The sequence below is a fragment of the Oryctolagus cuniculus genome, chromosome X (genome assembly GCF_051225735.1).
Source record: "Oryctolagus cuniculus isolate XC-2025 breed Fujian yellow rabbit chromosome X, ASM5122573v1, whole genome shotgun sequence".
In the NCBI taxonomy this organism is placed as follows: domain Eukaryota; kingdom Metazoa; phylum Chordata; class Mammalia; order Lagomorpha; family Leporidae; genus Oryctolagus; species Oryctolagus cuniculus.
In genome coordinates this window covers 106,815,153-106,836,685 of record NC_142888.1, presented here as the reverse complement: position 1 = coordinate 106,836,685, position 21,533 = coordinate 106,815,153, and the positions used below count along the sequence as shown (strand labels likewise).

General features: G+C 43.3%; 1 protein-coding gene across 9 annotated transcripts in view; it reads right to left on the bottom strand.

The window, feature by feature from the left end:
* Positions 1–21,259, bottom strand: part of OCRL (OCRL inositol polyphosphate-5-phosphatase) — a 53,649-nt gene extending 32,390 nt beyond the window's left edge. For 3 of the 9 annotated variants that reach the window (XM_051827494.3, XM_089324242.1, XM_089324246.1), the window contains exons 1-10: positions 21,121–21,259; positions 20,790–20,865; positions 15,996–16,075; positions 15,007–15,045; positions 5,289–5,399; positions 4,800–4,889; positions 4,096–4,216; positions 3,848–4,009; positions 1,869–1,970; positions 1,227–1,341 (exon numbers count right to left, since the gene is read on the bottom strand). In XM_051827494.3, coding sequence (XP_051683454.2) covers positions 1,227–1,341; positions 1,869–1,970; positions 3,848–4,009; positions 4,096–4,216; positions 4,800–4,889; positions 5,289–5,399; positions 15,007–15,045; positions 15,996–16,075; positions 20,790–20,857 — 888 coding nt within the window. In that variant the 5' untranslated portion in view covers positions 20,858–20,865; positions 21,121–21,259. Of the gene's footprint in view, positions 1–1,226; positions 1,342–1,868; positions 1,971–3,847; positions 4,010–4,095; positions 4,217–4,799; positions 4,890–5,288; positions 5,400–15,006; positions 15,046–15,995; positions 16,076–20,789; positions 20,894–21,120 lie in introns of those variants that run through there. The other 6 variants (XM_089324244.1, XM_089324245.1, XM_089324243.1 and 3 more) reach the window with 5 other exon arrangements.
* Between the last annotated feature and the right edge of the window lie 274 nt (positions 21,260–21,533).

Here is a 21,533-nt window from a genome sequence, read left to right as displayed (position 1 = left end):
CACATCCCATACCGGAGTGCTTGGATTTGACAGCCAGCTCCACTTCTGACTCCAGCTTCCAGCTAATGCAGACCCTGAGAAGGAGTGGTGAGGACTTAACTATTCGGGTCACTGTCACCCACCCACGTGGAGACCAGGATTGAGTCCTTGGCTCCTATCTTCAGCCTGGGACTCAGAGCCATTGTGAGCATCTGGGGAGTGAACGAGGAGAGGGGAGTGCTCTTTCTCTCTCGTTGTCCCTCAAATAAATACACACATTTAAAAAAAAAAGAGTTGAAAGCTTTGAGGGACAATGAGTATACTCAACTCTAGATACTACAGTCTTTTAATCACTTTTCAGCACACCAGGAGTAAGCAGCATTAAAAGTTCAAACAATAGAGATAAAGCCACTTATCTCAGTATGTTCCAAGTTTCTCATTTCTAGTTGGCTAAGAAATTTACACATAGAAAACAGCAATCCTTTTTACTTCAATTATTTTTTAAAATGAGAGCTAAAAACATATCCGAACTATGTATTAGTCAGAGATCTGCGTAAGAGGACTTTTCAAGGGTTTTATTACCTACATACAGTTAGCAGATGTAGAGGCAACTTACTAAGGCGGCTCCCTAATGTCCTAATGAAAATAATTCTTCTGGTAGCTCAATGTCTCCACCATATGCTTTCCAAAGACCAACAAACAGATCCACCTTGTTAAAGTCAACTCTCTTCTCAACTTAAACTCAAGTTTAGAACTCCTTTAAATTTCATTAATGCTTTTTTTAAAAACATAAAAACCATACACATTTATGAGTACCATGTGACGTTTCAATACACATATATACTGCACAATACTTTATTCTTGCTCTGATTCCAAAGCACACTCTATGCACCCACATGCTTCATACCGTTTTTCTGCAAAGCATACAATTCTGACCATGTCAATGAACAATTTCAATTTACTGCGCAAATCAGTTACCATGTATGTATTCTGAGTTTATTATTGACATGAGTATACTAGTTTTTTTTTTTTCTAAAAGTTATCTAAGTAATGAAAATATAAGATCAGAAAGTTAAGGGAATTTTTTTCAAGGAAATATGTATGAAGGATTCTTCCGCCCTATCCCGGTACTACACAGAGGCAACAATTCAATTAAACCACTCTTTTGGACAAGTTCTAGATTATGGACTAACTCCCAGTGAGTTCTATTTAGTCATACACTAAAAAGACACATAATTATAGCTTACTTTCTTATACTTGGCTTTGGAATTCAATCCCCTCTCCACAGCCATGGACCATTCTTGTTCCTTCACAGACTCAAAGTAGAAAAAGGCTTCTGTGCTCAAGTCCAGCTCTTGGAATCTGAGATAAAAAGGATGTGAGATAAAAAGGATGTGAGATCTGTACATATCTCATAATTATGTCTGGCTACCTCCTGTCCCATTTGCTGAGACATGAGATGAAAAAAAGAGTGGGAGAAAAATACAATTTATAAAACTGCTCCATTCACCTCGGTTATCAGTAAGGACAAGTGGCTTTCTTTCTAAAGAATTCCCAGCAACATGCTCATAGGTTATGCAAAAATAAACCAAAAAATCTCCCAAGAGGGATAAAAGTACAGCTCTGCTTTTATATGCCAGGAACAGTCACTGTTAGAACCAACTCAGGTCTCAGCTTCTATGCAGAATACAGTTTTCTAGGAGTTTTGAGAGAACTAGTTGCTTCCTTACACCATTTCCTTTCTGGTCTCACAAATTTGATCCACAAGTTAATTTCCACATATGGCCTATAATATGCTTTTACCAAATAGTTTTTTTAAAAAAAGGAAGGCAAAAGGTCACGTACACCAAACATACAGTGAAAAGGAAAATTCCAGAAGTGTTCTTTACCCAATGCAGTAGATATCAGGAGGATTCGGATCACAGGTCAGCCAAGGTTCTAACCCGCTATCTGGAGACTGGCCATTCACATTCCAAGTTCCAACAAAAAATCTAATATATAACACCAAAAAGTAATTTGAAAACAAAGATCATGTGTGAACAAACAGAAGCTCTCTCTTGTCACCTCTTTACAAGGGTATGTTCGCACAGTCTAACATAATTCCTCAAAATGTTTTGCCACACACATTAGAAAAACCTCTTGCATCTATAACACAAAGTCAGGTGGATTTATTTTCTCTAAAATTTTACATGAAGTAAACCTACAGAAAGGAACCAAGTCTCTACTTAGAACACACAAAGTTAATTGCTTTCAATTAAACTCCATCCAAACTCCTACTTGAACTGGAACTCAGGGATGGGAAAGAGTATTCACGCCGCAAGCTAGTCTAATAGGGATTGTGGTTCCATACGGAGCTGTAGTTGAATCCAAGAACTCACGTCCCAGGGAATTATAAGGACGTCTCCGTAAAAAAACTCTGATGAGGCAGATCAAGTAGTGAGGGGGAGAGCTGAAGGGAAAACTCACAACTGTCTTAACCATTTTCACACGAATATAAGCATCACGAGGAATGTGAGCAACTGGAGGTTTCAGCATCAGGATATAGTTATGATGAAATTAGAATAAACGAGGCATGATGGGATAGAAGATGGGACTGGAATCTTGGACTAGAAGGGCACATCCTGTACATGAAGGACAAGAAAGGCGCTGTTGCTTTACACATCGGGGAATACATGCCATGCCACATCACACCCCCACCCCGAACACCACACATACCAGGTCTAGAAAAGACAGTACTGACGAGTAAAGATGAAATGAAAACTAATACAGAGGAAAATTCAAGATAGACCTCTCGATCAAGAGGAGTGGGTGAAATTTTTATTTAGTTAACTTACCAAAGTAAGTAAGTTAAGATCTAGTGGTAATGGTGGGCTTTAATTTTCCAATATTGGCTGGAAAAAAAATTCAGCAGGCCAGATAGATAAACACACTTGCTTATGAAATGTGCTAGGGGATAATTCTCTAGTATATGAGAGCTTGATTTGGTTCCCTAAGAGTGGATAGAAATATTAGGAGACATGGTATTAGTAGTAGTTAGAAAAATCCAAGAGAAATTGTAGCATCTGCATTATTTTGTATACGCATGTTACTGACCAGCATAGAGACAGGGGCTTGAATCTGATGACCATTCCCTTTATCAAGCTTTGATTCTTAATAAAGCTAATACCTTAAATACCAAAGGCCAATCTTGGAGCAGGCATTTGGCCTAGCAGTTAAGGTGCCCACATCCCATATCAGAGTGCCTGAACTTGACTCCTGGCTCTGGCTCCCAATTCTAGCTTCCTGTCATCATGGACCCTGGGGAGATAGCCGTAACAGCTCAAGCAGTTGGGTCCCTGCCACCCACATAGGATACCTGGGCTGAATTCCTGGCTCCTGACTTCAACCTGGCCCAGTCCTGACACTGTGAGCATTTGGGGAGTGAACCAGTGGATGGGAGCTCTCTTTGTCTGTATTTGTCTCTAGAATAAATAAAAGAAAAGAACCATACTAACTTTCTTAAAATAATTTAGAAATTTTTAAAAATCTTACGAGAGAGAGAGAGAGAGAGAGAGAGCGCGCACTCCCATCTGCTGGCCCACTCCCCAACCGCCTGCAGCAGCTCTAGGCCAGGCCAGGGCTGAAGCTGGGAACCCACACAGTTGAGCTATTACTGCTGTGTCCCAGGGTCTGCATTAGCAGGAAGCTGGAGTCAGGAGTTGGCAATGAACCCAAGGACTCCAATATGGGACGTAGGTGCCTTAACCATGAGGCCAAATGCCTGCCTTCCTACTAACTATGCTACACCTTTTCTTTACCACTTTGCTAAGCTGACTCCAGAAGTGCTACCATGCTACAGAAAGCATCAGTAGGTAGAAAAGAGACTAACCTGAAACTCTGAATGTTGACATACTCTTTCTCTCGCTTTGCCAGGATGTGTTTGATGAGGCCCTCCCGTTGCCCAGACTGGGTATTTGGTACAAAGAGCTTTCGCATGGTGTTAGTTACTTTGGGTTGTTCCTTGTTAGTAGTGTCTTTTTCACGTGGCAGCCTTAGAAAATAAATGATAAATTCAAAAGTAAAATTGCCTGAAACTTCAGTGTCCTACGGGGAAATAGGTTTCAACATAGGACTTACATCCTGTTCACAGAAGGGGGTGGGGGTGGGGGTTCCCGATGAGTCCCCATAGGCTGATTTTGTGAATTTATTTTCTTGTCCAAATTCATAGTTGAAAAATTATCCTCAAATCCAAGAAGCCCTGAAGGACATAGAACCCAAAGTCAAAGGGGGAAAAATTAACATCCAACACATCCAGGGTAGATGGGGCTTTGACTTGATCATGATTTGATCAGTGGCATTACTTGAATAGTAACAGCTAACATTCATTAAAGACTTAACATAGTGTGTCTTCACTGACAATAAGGGACTATACTATTATCTCCCTTAACCAACTTCTATAAAAACTCCACGAGGTGGGTGCTATTAAAAATCTTCCAATGCCACAGAACAGGAAACTTGGAGCTCAAGGTTGTTGAGCAACCTGACCAAGGTCATATAACTAGTAAATCCCAGACTTGGGATTCAAACCCAGGTCATCTGGCTCTCGAATTTATACTTTTTTTTATTATTATTACTTTGCTAAGCTGGCTCCTGAAGTGCTACCACAACAGAGAAAAGATTAAGAGTGAACATTAGTCAGTGGGCGGGGACTGCATGAAACCACTAGAGGATAATGTGTTTGACACTGACTTTAATCCACACATCATTTCATCTGGCCTGATAAAAATCTACTGACTCTGCAATGATCACAGCAACTGGAGGGGAAAGAATCCTTTTAGTACCTGAAAAAGCAGAAGGTTTCTCCTTAGTGTCTAATTTCTGGTACCAGCTGGATGAGTCTCTCTGCTCCGGAACAAGAAGTTGTGACTGAGCTGGAGAGGTAAGGGTTATGATCAGAAACTGGGGAGCCCTTCATCTGAATGCAGTTTATCACAACCTAAATCCATTCAGTCAACACTCCCGACATGTGGGAGTTATCACCATTCTTGACTATAATGGAAGAGACTAAGGAAATGAGGGCAGCCGTGAGGTGACCTGGAGGCAAAAGCAAGATCACACTCTGTGGTTAAACTATGCTTGCCATGGCACTGGAGACGAAAAAGACTCCGTGTCTGTAAAGCTGGACAGACTTGTTCCCTAACCTGTCCTTATCAACCATCAGAGCTCAAAGGGTGAGCCACTCGGCATTCAGCCACTTGCCTCTGTATCAGCAGGTCAGAATCGCACTTCCACTGACATAGCAGAAGGAAAACTGCTGAGCGCTGAGTTACCTTCCTGAGCAGCGAGCACTTCTGACAGGAACTTCAGACAGTGTTCCTCGTCAGGAATTTCGAAGCGGCGCTCTCTGGTCCAGTCCCCTTGAATCCGAATTTTGCAGCCACCTTAAAAAGAATTGAAATTCACACACATATATACTGATACAATGTTTTCTTGGGATCAGAGCCTCCACTTAGAAGGTTAGTAGGAGAAGGTCCAGATCAGAAATATTCCAGCCCTCTAAAGTAGCGAACACATGTATAAGATTGAGGGACTGAGCAAAGAGGGGTAGCGGTGATGCAGAGATGAAATCCTAAGGAAGTGAGCACTCCTAGGACTCATGAGCAATGTCAGCCAGATTTAGTGACAGGACACACGCTGGAATCACAGCTGCTTGCATTCTGATTTCCCTCTCAGATGTCAATGCGGGGGCCTCCGAAGTCTAGCAAAAGATAAACTGCTCAACCACTCTCCTCTTTCCCCTAGCTGGAAATCCCTACCATTTCACATCTAGATCATACAGTGAGTGTATCTGAAATGTGAATGGAATAAAGGAAGTAGGTCAGTGTGTTCATATGAGCATATTAATTTACAAACTGCTAAAAAGAAAAGAACAGTGGGATTGGTTCCATGTATCCTGAAAGAAGCATCCATACCTCATTATCTCAAGTGAAAGATGTATGTCTTAAATAAACTTACAAAAGCAATGTAGTGACCTATGTCTGGGCATGGTTTGTTCAATATAGGCAACTTGAAGAATAGTAGAATCAGACACAACATGACCTAGGATTTTAATGCCCCCCCCTTCTGATGCCCTGTAGCTGTCATCTGTATAACTGGATATGGTGATCTAGGAAACCAATGTTCACATTCTTATTCTGCTTTATTACACAAGTTGCTTTCTCATGCCCCTGAAAACTGTACGCTCCTTAAGGGCAAGAGGCAGGCTGCATACACAGATTGTTCAACGCTTCTGATGATCATCCAGCTCATAGCCTGTATAAGACCTGGAAAATTATTTGGACTGACCCTACCGAGGCAACTGCAGGTGGGACTTGAAATTCAGTGACTTGACAGAGGCTAATTTTTAAATTGAAAATTTTGTGTGGCCCACAGATGATGTTATAAATACCCAAATGGCGCTTGGAAGAAAAAAGGTTCCCTACCTCTGGTCTGGGGTGACTAACTGCCCCTGGGTTGTCTGGAACTGAGGGGCTTCCTACAACTCGGGACTTTTCAATGCTAAGGAAGTCCCCAGCAAACAGGGCTGGTTGATCACTCTATTGGTGACAGCACTGTCAAACTCTACAGACAAAAGATATTTAACGAATGACTGCTGAATCAGATTCTTTCACACTTGTAAATAAGAAAGAAATGATAAAATGAAACGAAAATCCTAGTTGTTTAGAGTGCAAATTCACTTCTACAGCTCTGTTTGTCCTTTGCATTTCCTGTTGTTTCTATCTTCATAGAATGAGTTTTTAAAAGGAAAGTAAAATTATTGATCAGAAGGAGAAGAGAGAAAAAAAGGAGGAAAAAATGCGAAAGAAGGCAATGATAAGAAAATGAAAGTGCCATTGTAAGGGGGGGAAAAGAGAGAAAATGAATAAAGTGTCAAGTAGGAGCAGCCTTGAAGATATAAAGAAAAACTCCTTCAGAGTATAACATGTCCTCCCTCTCAGATAATTTATATTAAAAATAATTATAAAAGAATAGTTCCCATCTGACAGAAATTGAGAACAAGAACACAAATTCCCTCTCCCACAATTCTTGAAGATATATTTTAACAAATAAAAAGCTGACCTATTTAACAGCCGGAAAATTCCAGAAATTGCTTACAAAATAACCATGGCTGCTCTCTCCCCATGCTGCTTGGAAAAGAGAACAAATTATCCCATGACCCAACCTTCTCCTCTTCCTCCAGGAGAAAACGCTCTGGACTTCTGTAGTCAGCAAGCACTCCTCAATCCTCAGCTCTGCCTGAGCATTCCCTGAGCCTCTCAGTAGTTGTCAACTACGGATGCATTAAAATCACCAGAGTCACTTTCTTTTTTTTTTAATTTTTTTTTTTTGACAGGCAGAGTGGACAGTGAGAGAGAGAGACAGAGAGAAAGGTCTTCCTTTGCCATTGGTTCACCCTCCAATGGCCGCCGCGGCCAGCGTACCGCGCTGATCCGATGGCAGGAGCCAGGTACTTATCCTGGTCTCCCATGGGGTGCAGGGCCCAAGCACTTGGGCCATCCTCCACTGCACTCCTGGGCCACAGCAGAGAGCTGGCCTGGAAGAGGGGCAACCGGGACAGAATCCGGCGCCCCGACCGGGACTAGAACCCAGTGTGCCGGTGCGGCTAGGCGGAGGATTAGCCTAGTGAGCCGCGGTGCCGGCCTAAACTGCAGCGGGACGCCTCCCCGTCAGGGAATCAAACCCCGGTCTCCCGCGTGACAGGTGGGGATACTCACCACTATACTAAGGAGGAATGCCCTCAGAGTCACTTTCAGGGAATACTGACAGCGGGGCCCACTCCAGGACAATCACGATGGACTCTCTGAGTGTGAACTACAGGCACTGGTAGTTTTAAAAATGCTCTCAAGCTGATTCTACACGCATCCAGACTGAAAAGCAGAGTAGTTCCCCTGCAGCCCTCTTAACTGAAGCTGTTGGTGAAGAGACTTTAAAATGGTTGTGGAAAAACGGAATTAAAATGTTTGTTTAGATAGAAAGTATGTTGAAATCCATGCATTTTTGTTCATAACATGCACATCTGTTTTACAAACTTTTTAAGGTCCCTGTATCCACGGATTTCAACATTTTCTGCATCAAAAGAAATGTAATTTTAATATTCTCTCACACCTGATGTAATTTAAGGTTGGTGTCCTTATTTGTCCTAATACTATCTACACCATTCCCTCCACTGCTCCCTTAGGAAAAAAATCCTTTCTTCTTTGAGACTCACCCACTGGGCTGTAGCCAACATCTTCCTTTTCCTACTCTCTAAGACTATCCAGAACCCTCGCAGAAACTTCAAATCTAGGATTCAATGCCAGTCTAATATGCCTTCCTCTCCACTCAATCTCCTGCCATAACTTTGAGGCCCTTTAAAATCAGCATAGAAAACCCATAAAACACCTTCAACTTCCTCATCCAACGACCTTCCCTCTCCACCTTAGCTGCCACTCCCTGTTATGCCTTGGATATTTTTTTCATCATACAAACACCACCACCTCACAAACCTCTGATTCGGATGCCCCACTCTGATCTGTTATGCCTTCCAACTCAGTTGCTCATTATTCCCACTGTAATTGTTCTTTGACCTCATGGAAATCTCCAGTCCACTGACTCCTCCATGCTCTCACTTATCCATCAGCTCCTTCCTGCTTTCACTCCCGTGTTTATCAAACGGATGTCATCATTACACTGTTGCAAAAGCCCAGAATTGCTTTATCTCTGTTTTTCCACGCCCCTGCCTAATCAAATTCCAATTCTCAGGAATCCAACTAATTGCCTTCTGTGCACTTATGCCTAAGCAACCAGAGGGGTAAACCCCCACCTCCCCAACACACACATAGAGTTTTAATTGTAAGTTCTTCTCTTATTGTTACTTATTTTTTAAATGTTTACATGCTCATTTTTATTTATTTGAAAAGTAGAATGACAGAGAAAGTGGGAGAGATAGCGCTTCTGTTGCTGGTTCACTCTCCAAATGCTCCCAACAGCTGAGGTTAGGCAGGGCTGAAGCCAGGAGCCAGAAATTCCATGCAGGTCTCCCAAGTGGTTTGCAGAGACTCAATGCTTGAGCCATTACCTGCTGCCTCCTAGGTGCATTAACAGGAAGCTGGCTAGGAAGCAGAGGGAGAAGTAGGAGTTGACCTCAGGTACTCTAACGTGGGATGTTCGTGTCCCAGATGGAGGCTTAATCCACTGTGCTATTATGCTGCTCCTAATTATAAATTCTTGATTGCCAACCTCAACTGTACCTTCTCTCTTAGGAAGAAATCTTAAGTTTCCACAGTCAAGTCATTTCCTACTACGACCTGGAAGAACTATTTCATACCTTCTCATTTATCCTCAAATATTGGGTTTTCCTCTTCACAAGGCTTCTCATTCCAAGCAGACTGCTTTACCTTATACTTTAGAGAAAAAAAGAAGCCACCACATGGAAAACTACCTGTATGTGTACACATCCCCTCCTTTCCCTTTGGATACAAGGAAGAAGATTCCCGTGGCTCACTTGGTTAATCCTCCACCTGTGGCGCGCGCTGGCATCCCATATGGGCACCAGGTTCTAGTCCCGGTTGCTCCTCTTTCAGTCCAGCTCTCAGCTGTGGCCTGGGAAGGCAGTGGAGGATGGTCCAAGTGCTTGGGTCCCTGCACCCGCATGGGAGACCAGAAGGAAGCACCTGGCTCCTGGCTTCGGATCGGCATAGTGCTGGCTGTGGTGGCCATTTGGGGGGGGGGTGTGAACCAACGGAAGGAAGACCTTTCTCTCTGTCTCTGTCTATAACTACCTGTCAAATAAAAAAAAAGAAAGAAAATGAACTTCTCTTAAAAAAAAAAGATTCCTCTTGTCAAGGCCACCTTCACGGGGTGGGGGAGGGCCTGTGCTGTGGCACAGCAGGTTAAGCTGTCACTTGTGACAGCAGCATTCCATTCCATATCTAAGAGCCATTTCAAGTCCTGGCTGCCTGTGTCTGATCCAGTTCCCTGTTGATATGCCTGGGAAGCAGTGAATGATGGCTCAAGTATCTGGGCCACTGCCACCCACATGGAAGCCCTGGATGGAGTTCCTGGATCCTAGTTTTAGCCTGGTCCAGGCCTGGCTGTTGTGGCCATTTGGGGAGTAAACTAGCAGATGGAAGATCTCTCTCTCTCTCTCTCTCTGATTCTGCCTTTCAAATGAGTGAATGAATGAATGAATCTTTTTTTTTTTGACAGGCAGAGTGGACAGTGAGAGAGAGAGACAGAGAGAAAGGTCTTCCTTTTGCCGTTGGTTCACCCTCCAATGGCCGCCGCGGCCCATGCACTGCAGCCGGCGCACCGCGCTGATCCGATGGCAGGAGCCAGGTGCTTCTCCTGGTCTCCCATGCGGGTGCAGGGCCCAAGCACTTGGGCCATCCTCCACTGCACTCCTGGGCCACAGCAGAGAGTTGGCCTGGAAGAGGGGCAACCGGGACAGAATCCGGCGCCCCGACCGGGACCAGAACCCGGTGTGCTGGTGCTGCAAGGCGGAGGATTAGCCTATTGAGCCACGGCGCCGGCATCGAATGGATGAATCTTTAAAAACAACAACAAAAGAGGCCACTTTCACACTGAACTACAATTCCTCCCATTCCTTCTAGGGGTCTTATACTTGCAACCATTCTCTAAACACACCCCCATATCTTTAATCTTTCCCTTTCACAGGCTCTTCCCCATCAGCATGAAAACTTGTTCAGAAGTCTTTCATATCCAAAAAACAAAACCTTTCCTGGACTCCATATTTTCCTCCAACTCCAGTTCATCTCTACAGTGCCCCCAACAGTCAAGCTTTCTTTATAAAACATAGTCACTACTTGTCTACCTCCCATTCTTTTTCATCCATTCCAATATGACTTCTACTACCCCTCTGAAACTGCCTTGCTAAATCGCCAATAACGTCCATACTGCTAAATGCAATGGATAATCTTCAGATATCTTTTCAGATCTATTAGCAGAAATAAACAGTTAATCCCTGCTTAAAATAATTTCTTCCAAAGGCTTCTGGATACTACATTCATCTAATTTCTCTCCTTTTCTGTCATTACTAATTTTTAGTGACCCATCAAGAATCTCTCTCTCTAACCTTTGAAAATAAGTGTTCTTCAAGTTCAATCCTAAATATTTTCCTCATTCTATACCAGCATTGTCCAATAGGATTTTCTGTGATGATGTTCATGTTCTATAATGCATGGTCCAAGATGGTAGCTAATAACCACCCACGTCACTAACAAGCATCTGAAATGTGACTACTGCAACAGAGGAGCTGCATTTCTAATTAACTGAAATAGGCACATTCAGTTAGTGGCTCCTGTACTGGATAGCAAGATTCTCTCTACAGTCATGTCCTCCCTCATGCTCTCAAATACCATCTATGTGCTAGCGGCCCAGACCTTTATCCTGAACTCTTGATGCACATATTCTGCTGCCAACTGATCATCAACATCCAAATGTCTCCAGGAAATCTGAAACCCAACATGCCAAAACTGAATTCATGATTCCTCTCCCCGCCAGAAAAGGAAAACTCTTTCTTTCTGCAATTATGCAAATGGTGCCATCATCCACATTCATGTCAGAAAACTGAGATTCATGCTTGACACTTCTCTCATCTCTTACAGCCAAGCCAATTCCTATTCATTTTCCCTCCAAAAACAGTGATCAAATCTGTCTGCTTATCTCCATTTCTTCTTCCATCATATTCTCTAACTTATTCTATGAAAACAGCCTCCCCTAAGTAGTCTCTCTACTATGGCAGAAAATCCTTTCTATTCTTCCCATTTTTTTTTTTAAATCAAGAAATCCAGATTCAATACCATGGCTTACAGAATTCTCCCAGATGCGGCCCTAGCCTGCCCAAGCCCTTACAGTTCCCTTTATCTGTCTTCCCTCCTCCATCTTCACCTGTCTCTTACGTAGTTCCTCTGGTCTCAGTTTAAATGTCACTTATTCAAAGTGGTCTTCTCTGATCATTCTGCCTAATTTACTCATCACTCTTATAAACTCTTTGCATTTCTTGATAGCATTTATCAAAACTGCAACTATTAAGTATCTGTACCTTATCAGTTTAAAGTCTTTTTCTCACATTAAAATTCATCACTGACCATGACGACATTGAGTCCTTCCATGTCCCTAGAACCTAGCAGGGTACCTGGCACCTAAAACACATTCCTATTTTTACAGAATGAATTAGCGAGTTATAGGCTTCCATGTGACACTAGTATCAAACAACACAGAAGCAAAACTCAAAGCAGTAGTAACCTCAGCTATATTGTTCTCTATTGATTCTGTAGCACTTACAACCATGCCTGGCAAACAGACAGCACTCACCAAATATTTGCTGAACAATGAATTAGGGAGTGTTTAATATTAGGAAAGAAGTACAATATAGTCCATCAATAGGTCAAATAAGGAAGAAAAATATAACCATCTCCATAACTACTGAAGACAGATGACAAAATTCAGCATAGATTCATAAGTACACACAGACTTGAAGTAAATGCAATTTGTCAGTATGTTTTTAAAAATAACAATCTGTCAAATCAATAGACAATAATGTCCTTAACAGTAAAATACCACTAAAGGAGCTAAATAAAGATCATCACCCATTATTCAACACTTTGTCCTAAATTCTCATTGGTTCAGCAAAATGAGTAGCAAAACTAATAGTTATAACTACTAAAAAGAGGACAACATTATTATCTGCAGATGATTGAGGCTATTTACCAAAATAAAAAATAAACAGAAGACAATGTTAAAAAAATAAATTTCAGGGAAGTAGCTGCATAAAAGGTACATATCCAGAATTCAATAGCTGTTCTGCACACTAACAAGAGCAACTAGAAGATAACAGAAACTAAGTTCTGCTCCAAATGGCAGCAAATAGAATCCACTACAATATATTTTACCTAAAAAAAGTTATAAAGAGACTACAAATTTTACCCAGAGATATAAAAGACAATGTAGGGGCTGGGGCTGTGGCACAGTGGGTGGAGCCACTGTCGGCAGTGCCGGCATCCCATATGGGCGCCGGTTCAAGTCCTGGCTGCTCCACTTCCAATCCAGCTCTCTGCAATGGCCTGGGAAAGTAGTGGAAGATGGTCCAAGTCCTTGGGCCCCTGCACCCACATGGGAGACCTGGAAGAAGCTCCTGGCTCCTGACTTCAGATTAGCATAGCTCTGGCCGTTGCAGCCATTTGGGGAGTGAATTAGCAGATGGAAGATCTAGCTCTCTCTCTCTGTTTCTCTCTCTGTAACTCTGCCTTTCAAATAAATAAATAAATCTTTATAAAAACACTATATATGATGATCCAATTATGTAAAAAAATCAATAAAATACTAGAGAAAAATACAATAAAATGTTAACTACAGTGGTGATCTCTAAACTGCAGAAGAATAAATTGAATTTGAAATTTTAAACTTGTCTGAATTTATGAATTATATACAATAAAGTTGTATTATCTCTATAATCAGAAAAAATTAAAATTATTTAATACCAGCATATAGGCAATGGAAAAATACACTAAAACCAGGTTTGCCTGAGAAACCCAGGGTCTCCCTCCTACCACACACTGTGTGTTCCTAAAGCATAGATCTGAAGGCCAAGGATCAAGATAAACATCATCTGGTTTACTAAACGGGCAGAGGAAGCAAAGGATTTTATCCAAGTGGCCACTGAACTATTTTTTCCCTATAATCCAATACTTGAACTCTACACATAGCAACATATGCCTAATATCTATGTAGGAGAGGTTATAGCAACACCAGTATTGTAAAACAGGTGTTTATAAAACATCTCAGTTTTACTTTTCAGCTTTGGATCAAAAACCTAGAACAAGCCATTTCTGTATCTTATTTCGGCAGTGATGTCAGTTTCTACAGAAATGCCTGTCCTGCCTGCCGTGTTGCATTTTTAGTGTTTTGCCTTCTCTTCTCTAAGTACAAGAAGATATAGATATTATTTTCTCCCTTGGATACCTGCAACAGAAGCTAGCTATTGAATTTATTTAGTGTTTCAGGAACACCCTTTTAAGACTTTCAAAATACATGTGCGGGGCGGGGGTGGGGGGTGGGTGGGAGGGAGGAGATGAATAAAACCCAAAGTAGAAAAAGCCTACCTAAATCACTCAATATAAATCAAGGGTGCCGAGGACAGGGACTATGTCTAAACAAAATAGCTCCAAGGTAAGTGCCAAGCTCCACTCATCCAAGGACTCAATCAAGAGATAAGACAACCTGTCTGATTTAGACTCATGTGGTCAGATGCTCTTTTCCATAGCAACCACACAGCAGTCACGTAGCACTCAAGTCCCCATTTTCTCCTCCTCAGAACACAGCACAATTAGATAAACAAAGAACAGCTTGCACAGAAAGCGGATGACAATTCGCCTCGAACAGATAAAAATGAGAGAACAGAATCAGAGAAAAGGAAGACTATGTTCTCGAAGATAAAGGGATGCCCTGAGGGGATGCAGCTTAAGTAAAAGTCCAAAACTACTTTAAGATAGAGAAGAAATACCTAGACAAGCAATTTAAGGGACTGTGCAGCCTCCATAACAGGAGACCGTTATGAATTAATACACAAAAAATAAAAAGAAGGTAGAGTCAAGCTTATAACAGCAGTTAAAAAAAAAAACACCCATATATCTCATGTACTTTAGACATACTGCTTACTACCCCTTCCTACAATCAACTCCACAGCCATGATTTCAGTAACAACAGTATTATTAGCTCAGAGAAGTACAGCATTAGAGCATCAATCATATTTTTAATATTTACAAAGATTCTTATCAGCCACCTGTTTTTTCTTAGGCATAGCCTGTTTTTGTAAGACAGCGCTAATCTGTATGGCTGCTTCAAGAAAATGGTGACTACAGAATAAGATAGCAAAAGGAAAGCTGTGCTCCCAAAGGTATATATATATATATATTTACCCAAAGGTAAATATATAGAGTATGCAAGTAAATATTTGTTGAGTGAAAACCAACTCAGAGAGATACTCACTGTTTGAAGCTATGTCAATCAAAAGAGTTTCTTCTGCTTCTAAGGAAGAGACAAAGAGAACAGATTAGGGAAAAGAAAACCATTCTTTATAAGCGAAAGAAGTACAAGCTTACCTGAGTACTGCTTCGCTAGGTCACTACTACTACATCTTAGAACACATTTAAAAATCCTTTGTTGGGGCCGGTGCCGCGGCTCACTAGGCTAATCCTCCACCTGCGGCGCCGGCACCCTGGGTTCTAGTCCCAGTTGGGGTGCTGGATTCTGTCCCGGTTGCCCCTCTTCCAGGCCAGCTCTCTGCTGTGGCCCGGGAGTGCAGTGGAGGATGGCCCAAGTGCTTGGGCCCTGCACTCGCATGGGAGACCAGGAGGAAGCACCTGGCTCCTGGCTTCGGTTCCGCGCAGCGCGCTGGCCGTAGTGGCTGTTTGGGGGGTGAACCAACGGAAGGAAGACCTTTCTCTCTGTCTTTCTCTCTCTTACTGTCTAACTCTGCCTGGCAAAAAAAAAATCCTTTGTTGGGGTGGGCATTTAGCTTATCAGATAAGATGCCTGCATCCCTCACCGGAGTGCCTGGGTTCAATTCCCTATTCTGGCTACTCACTCCAGCATCCTGCCAATGAAGATCCTGGGAGGCAGCAGTAATGGCTCAAATAGTTGGGTGTCTGCCACCCACGTGAGAGACCTGGGCAGCATTCCCAGCTGCTGGCCCTGGCCCCAGCCCAACTCCAGCTCCCCCAGAGATTTGGGGAGTGAATCCATGGATGAGAGCTCTGTTTGTCTGTCTGTGTCTGAATATAGCTCTTCAGCACTCTTAGACAAGGCATGTACCTTCTCAATGGTAGATTAGTAATGTCATCTTTTTACATAAAGAGTAACAGATTTCATTTTACATGCAAGGGCAAATTTAAGTTCGTGTGGTATTATACAATGCGATAATGACCAAAGGGGAAAAAAAAACCTCATAAAACTAGCTAAGCAATTAAAGCTAGTACCTTGAACACATTTGAAGTGGCTATTTATAGGAATGATATCTTGAACATGTTGTTCCTTCTCATACAACTGGATTATTAACCTAGGAAACAGAAGAATGCATCACTGAGTGGCTACTGAAAAACCCAAACATTTAATAAAAACCCAACCCAAACAAAAAGTACTTTGCTATCTCATTACACTAGTCTAGTCCATATTTACTGGACCTGCTGGATGTAATTCCCCATATTTGAGCCTGAAGGGCTAAAAGGATGTTGGTGGTGATCAATACATGAATATTCACATTGTCCTATATGCCATAAAGAACATATCATAGTTTACTTCCTAAAACTAGCTTAGAATCATGTAACTTCAGAGTATGCATGCCATATTAATGGCTAAATATGACGAAAGGAACTATGGCTCACTCTTCACCACAGTATTCCTAGAACAAAGCATGGTGCTTGAGCACACAACAGTCACGTGTCTGTATCCAACCAATGAATTAGAAAATTCACACATTAGTGTTCTAATGATATTCTCATGGCTTTTACCAAATAACGGTTTATCTGTTCAAACAAGCACGCATGTTCATGAAGGAGTGAGGGGGGGTACCCAGCCGGCTGGATCAGTCAAAATAACCCTAGTGGCCAACAAAGCAGCATATATCACAATCAGATCGCCTTCACACCCTCTGTGTTTGTCCTCTGGTTTCCAACTTCATGCTGACACTTCTACATAAACACGACTGAACTTGGCTTCCCAGTATGAAATACAAGACTTCTAAATCCATATGTATTCCTGAAAGATGAAGTCTCATTTATTACTTAAACTTAGCACCCCAGAATCAAAACACAACATACTAGTAAGCATTCTCAACGTCAACTAGCTTCCCCAAAGTCAGTTACTCTCCAAGTGGTTCTTTTTTCCAGCAATACTATTTTCTTCCTGAGAATTGGATCAAATACCACTTCCTCTGTGAAGCTTTGCTCTGTAACCCCAAGTAGAACCAGAAGTCTTATTCCCTTTGCTTGTCCTTCTAATTAAACACACATGCTCCATTATAGTTCTACTGATTTGAGCTCCTTGAAAGCAAAAACCCTATCATATTGTTTTGTTTAATAGATGCCCAATAAATACTGGAGGAATAAATGAACTAGCTTAATCAAGCTATAAGCAGAGGTAAGAATTTCTAAACATCATTAACTTCAAATACATTTTTTAAATGTTCAAATACATTTTTTAAAAAAAAATTTGTTTCTTTAATTTTACTTGAAAGGCAGAAGAGAGAGCTTCCACTTGCTTGTTCATTCCCAAAATGCCTGCAAGAGCCAGGGTCAGGACAGGTTGAAGCCAGGATCCCAGAAACCAATCTAGGCTCCTATGTGGGTATCAGGGACCCATACTTGAGCTGTTATCTGCTGCCTCCTAGGTTGCCCATCGGCAGGAAGTGGAGTAGTTGAGACTTGAACAAAACTCTGATAAGGGATGCAGGTGTCCCAGGTGGTACTTTAAGTGCTACACCAAATGCCCACCTCCATTTGTCCAACCTCTGACATTAAAAATGTCATTGCTTTGAAGAGTCTGATTTCGTGCTGCTGTCTTTTTAAGGGACTGGTTTTCATTTTTTTTCAAATCTAATTCTGAAGAGGATAACGAGGTCTAAGTTACTGCTTACATAGAACTAAAGGAAATGGCAGTGTTAATGCTGTTTTCCTGCTCTGATCCTGCTTGCCCAATTTGAAGTGGTTTACATTTTAAGTTGACTATAGGAATGTGGGGCAGGTCCCTTTCAACCTCAAAAGCTCATGAGTTGCCTAAGAGTCCGCTAACCTCATACGGAGACCGGAAAGTAGATAAAAGGCTGAGAAAGCAAGGGTCAAAGAGGAAGAGCTTACTTTGAGGAAAATGAACACAAACCATTTTAGTCTCAAAATCTGGAGAACAGAAATTGTGCTGAACATTAGCAGTAAAGCTTTGACTGTACTGTGTAAGGATACTTCAAAAAGTTTATGGAAAAATGGAATAAAAAGATAAATTTATTGATGCAAAAAGTTTGAAATCCACATTTCTTTTTCATAATACACATTTCCAAGAACCTTTTTGAAGTGCCCTTGTATATAGTATTAGGTGTCTCCAGGAAATGATTCCAAAAGAAACTATATATATATACAACTATATGTTATATAGTTTCGGATATCAGTTACGGCTACTTCTTAACTGTGAACAAATGACTTAATCTCTATATCTCAATTTCTATATCTCTAAAAGCTGGGTGATGAGAATAACTCTCACATGAGAGTTAAATGAACTAATTAATGGTAAGCGCTTTGAACAGTACCTGGCATATATCAAGGCATTAACTGCCAGTTGTTACTATATCCCCATACCTTGTATAGAATTGGCACACAAGAATCTGATTTCTCTACAAATACACATAGCCAGGAGAGCTGCTACTGCCTAGTTAAAAAATTCTTCAAGAGCCAGAGAACATAAGGCACATATCTCAAGGCCAGATGCATACTCCCTCATTCTCCAAATCTGCTCAACCAAGGGACCAGATACTGGGCTGTGGTCATCTCAACAATGCAGCTATTGTATTCAACCCTCTAAATTTTGTTTTTACAGAAGAGGAAACCAAGGCACAGAAATCCACAGGTTTGTTCAAGGGTCACATCTCTCCACTGGATCCTACCCTTTGAAAGTTGCAGTGGTAGCCCACTTTTCAATTCAGCTTCCTGAAGAATTTAGTTTCATTAAACTGGTCTTCCAAGGTTTGATGAAATCTGGGGAAAACAGTGTGAATTTCCCACATGAATGGAACTGACCAATCAGGACTTAGGGAAGGGCTACTCCACAGAACCTGTTGACATGCACTTAGAGTGGCACTAGCAACCTCCAATAAGAGCAGACTAGGCCTGTGGGAATGTCTTCTGTGCAATTTGGACATCTGGACAAGAGACACAGAGGATGGAAGTGGGACAGGATGGAGGGGTGGGATTTTGGCCTGGAAGTTAAGACGCTGGTTGGGGTGTACACATCAGAGTGGCTGGGTTTCAGCATTGACTTCTGGCTTCCTACTGACGATGCACACGGTTGGAAGCAGCAGGTGATGGCTCAAGCAGTTGAGTCCCTGCCACCCACGTGGGAGACCGGGATTGAGTACCCAGCTTTCCCTTGGTCCAGCCCAGGCTACTGCAGGCATTTGAGGAGTGAACCAGCAGATGGGAGCTCTATTTCTTCCTCTCTTTTTTTGTTGAGAGACGGCTAGATTCAAGTGATCAACAATTTTTTAAAAAGATATATCTATTTAGTTGAAAGTCAGAGTTAGAAAGAGAGATATCTACCTATCCCCCATCCACTGGTTCACTCCCCAAATGGCTACAATGGCTGGAGGCAGGCTAGTGCAAAGCCAGGAACCAGGAGTTTCATCTGGGCCACCCAAGTGGGTGCAGGGGCTCAAGGATTTGAGATAGGCTCAAGGACTTGGCCCATCTTTCCCAGGTGCATTAGCAGAGAGCTGGATCACAAGTAGAGCAGCTGGGACTGAAACCTGTGCCCATACAGGATGTCGGCACTGCAGACAGCAGCTTATCCAGCTGTGCCACAGTGCCTGCCTGAAGGATGAACAATTTTTAAACCAGGAAGAAACCTGATGTAAAGAAACCAGTGAAAAAGGACTAGTACTGTGGCATAATGGGTAAAGCCACTGCCTGCAGTGCTGGCGTCCCATATGGACATCGGCTTGTGTCCCTGCTGTTCCTCTTCCAATCCAGCTCTCTGCTATGGCCTGGGAAAGGCAGCAGCAGACGGCACGAGTGTCTGGGCTCCTGCTACCAAGGTGGGAGATCTATAAGAAGCTCCTGGCTTTGGCCTGGCCCAGTTCTGGCCACTGTGGCCATTTGAGGAGTGAACCAGCAGATGGAAGATCTCTGTCTCTCCCTCTCTCTGTGTGACTGTGACTTTCAAATAAAATAAAATAAATCTTTAAAAAAAGAAAAACAAACAAGAAACCGGTGGGCATATGGGGTAGGGAGCCTATGTTGCCTAATGGTCACCATGGATACTCTCACGCTGAGGAAGCAGTGGCAAGGGAGTGAGGTTGGCAGCTCTGGTGACAGCTTATCAAGATAATCTTTTGATCAATCAGTCAGCAGTATTTACTGAGCTCCTGTGTCTAAGACAGAGTGGAAGGTAACAGACACTGTTAAAATCCCCACTTATATTTCTACACATTTCCTTACTTTTTCTTTCCAACAGTTAACTGCAGCAGTTAATGGCCCATCCTAACCCATAACTGAATTAATGAATATGCCTTCAAGCAAGTGGAATAAGGGGGTGGGGAGACTGGAGGAACCAGCCGAATGGAGTTAAGACAAGTCTGTAACATTAACACTGAAGCATTTCCATGGCACTTTTACATTTTGGAAAGCACTTTTGCACTTATCATTCCCCCAGTTATTACCTTATGCCTTATGTGAGTTACACATTGTAAAGGCTAAAAGGTAAGGCAGTTTATGTTTTTATTCCTCCGATGAGGAAACTAAGGCCCAAAAAGCTTTATTGGTTTGCTCAAGGTTACACAACCCACGTCAGTGCAGCCTGCCCAGTGATTCCCTCCACCGAGCCACACTGCCCGGCACAGTCTAGTGGCTTGGAAGTTGGGGACAAAGCCCCATGGTTAAGGAGCACTGTCACTTCACACCTAGGCCAGAACCTGTTGCCAGCGTGGGAGGAGAGGCGCTGGCTCGTCGCAGGTTGGGGTTGGCAGGCAAAGCCAGGCTCCCCTCCTCCGTGAGAATCAGGTGGTTACTTACTCATACTGCCCATTCCTCTGGGCTAGGGTCAGGGCGCAGGGCTCGCGGAGAGGACCCTTCATCTCCATACCCTCCACAGTATGCGGGCGCTAGTCAAGGGTCTCCTGTAGACGCGCAGTCGGGGATGGGTGCGTGGTGCAGGGCGGAGAGTCTCCTGCCCCGCTGGCCGCCTTCCCCCGCCCCCCCAGGCGTAGCCTCCCGCACCCACCCCTCCCTCGCTCCGCTCGGCCTCTTGGCCCCGCGATCCTCCCGCTCCCCCGTGCTCCGCAGTGCCCCAGACCCCCATCCCCCGCCCTGTGCGGCCTCCCTTCCCCCTTCTCTCGGCGGATACGGCAAGGGGCTGGGCTCCGACCGGGAGCGGCGGCTCCATTCGGGCGGCCTCTGGGCTCTGCGGGGTTGTGGATTGCGGGCGGATCCGACGACACTGCCTCCCGCGTCCTCACACCCACCCGCCTGGGCTACGCGTCGTTTCAGAAACTGCTCGGCGCCGGGCTCCAGAAGCCAGGAGCCGGGAGCCCGGAGTCGTGAGCCGGGAGCGGGGAGCCGGGAATGGAGAGCCTGACCCAAGAGAGAGCGGCGCCTCGCGCCCCCGCCAGCTTTCCAGGCCGCCGCAGATTCCGCCCCCTGTGGCCAACCTGCAGAACTGCAGCGACAGACCCGACGGACTAGGGGCGTCTCCACCAACGTCCAGCAAAGGATGTTTTACATGTTTTCTGTGACACTACAATTGTGCTGAGATCTCTG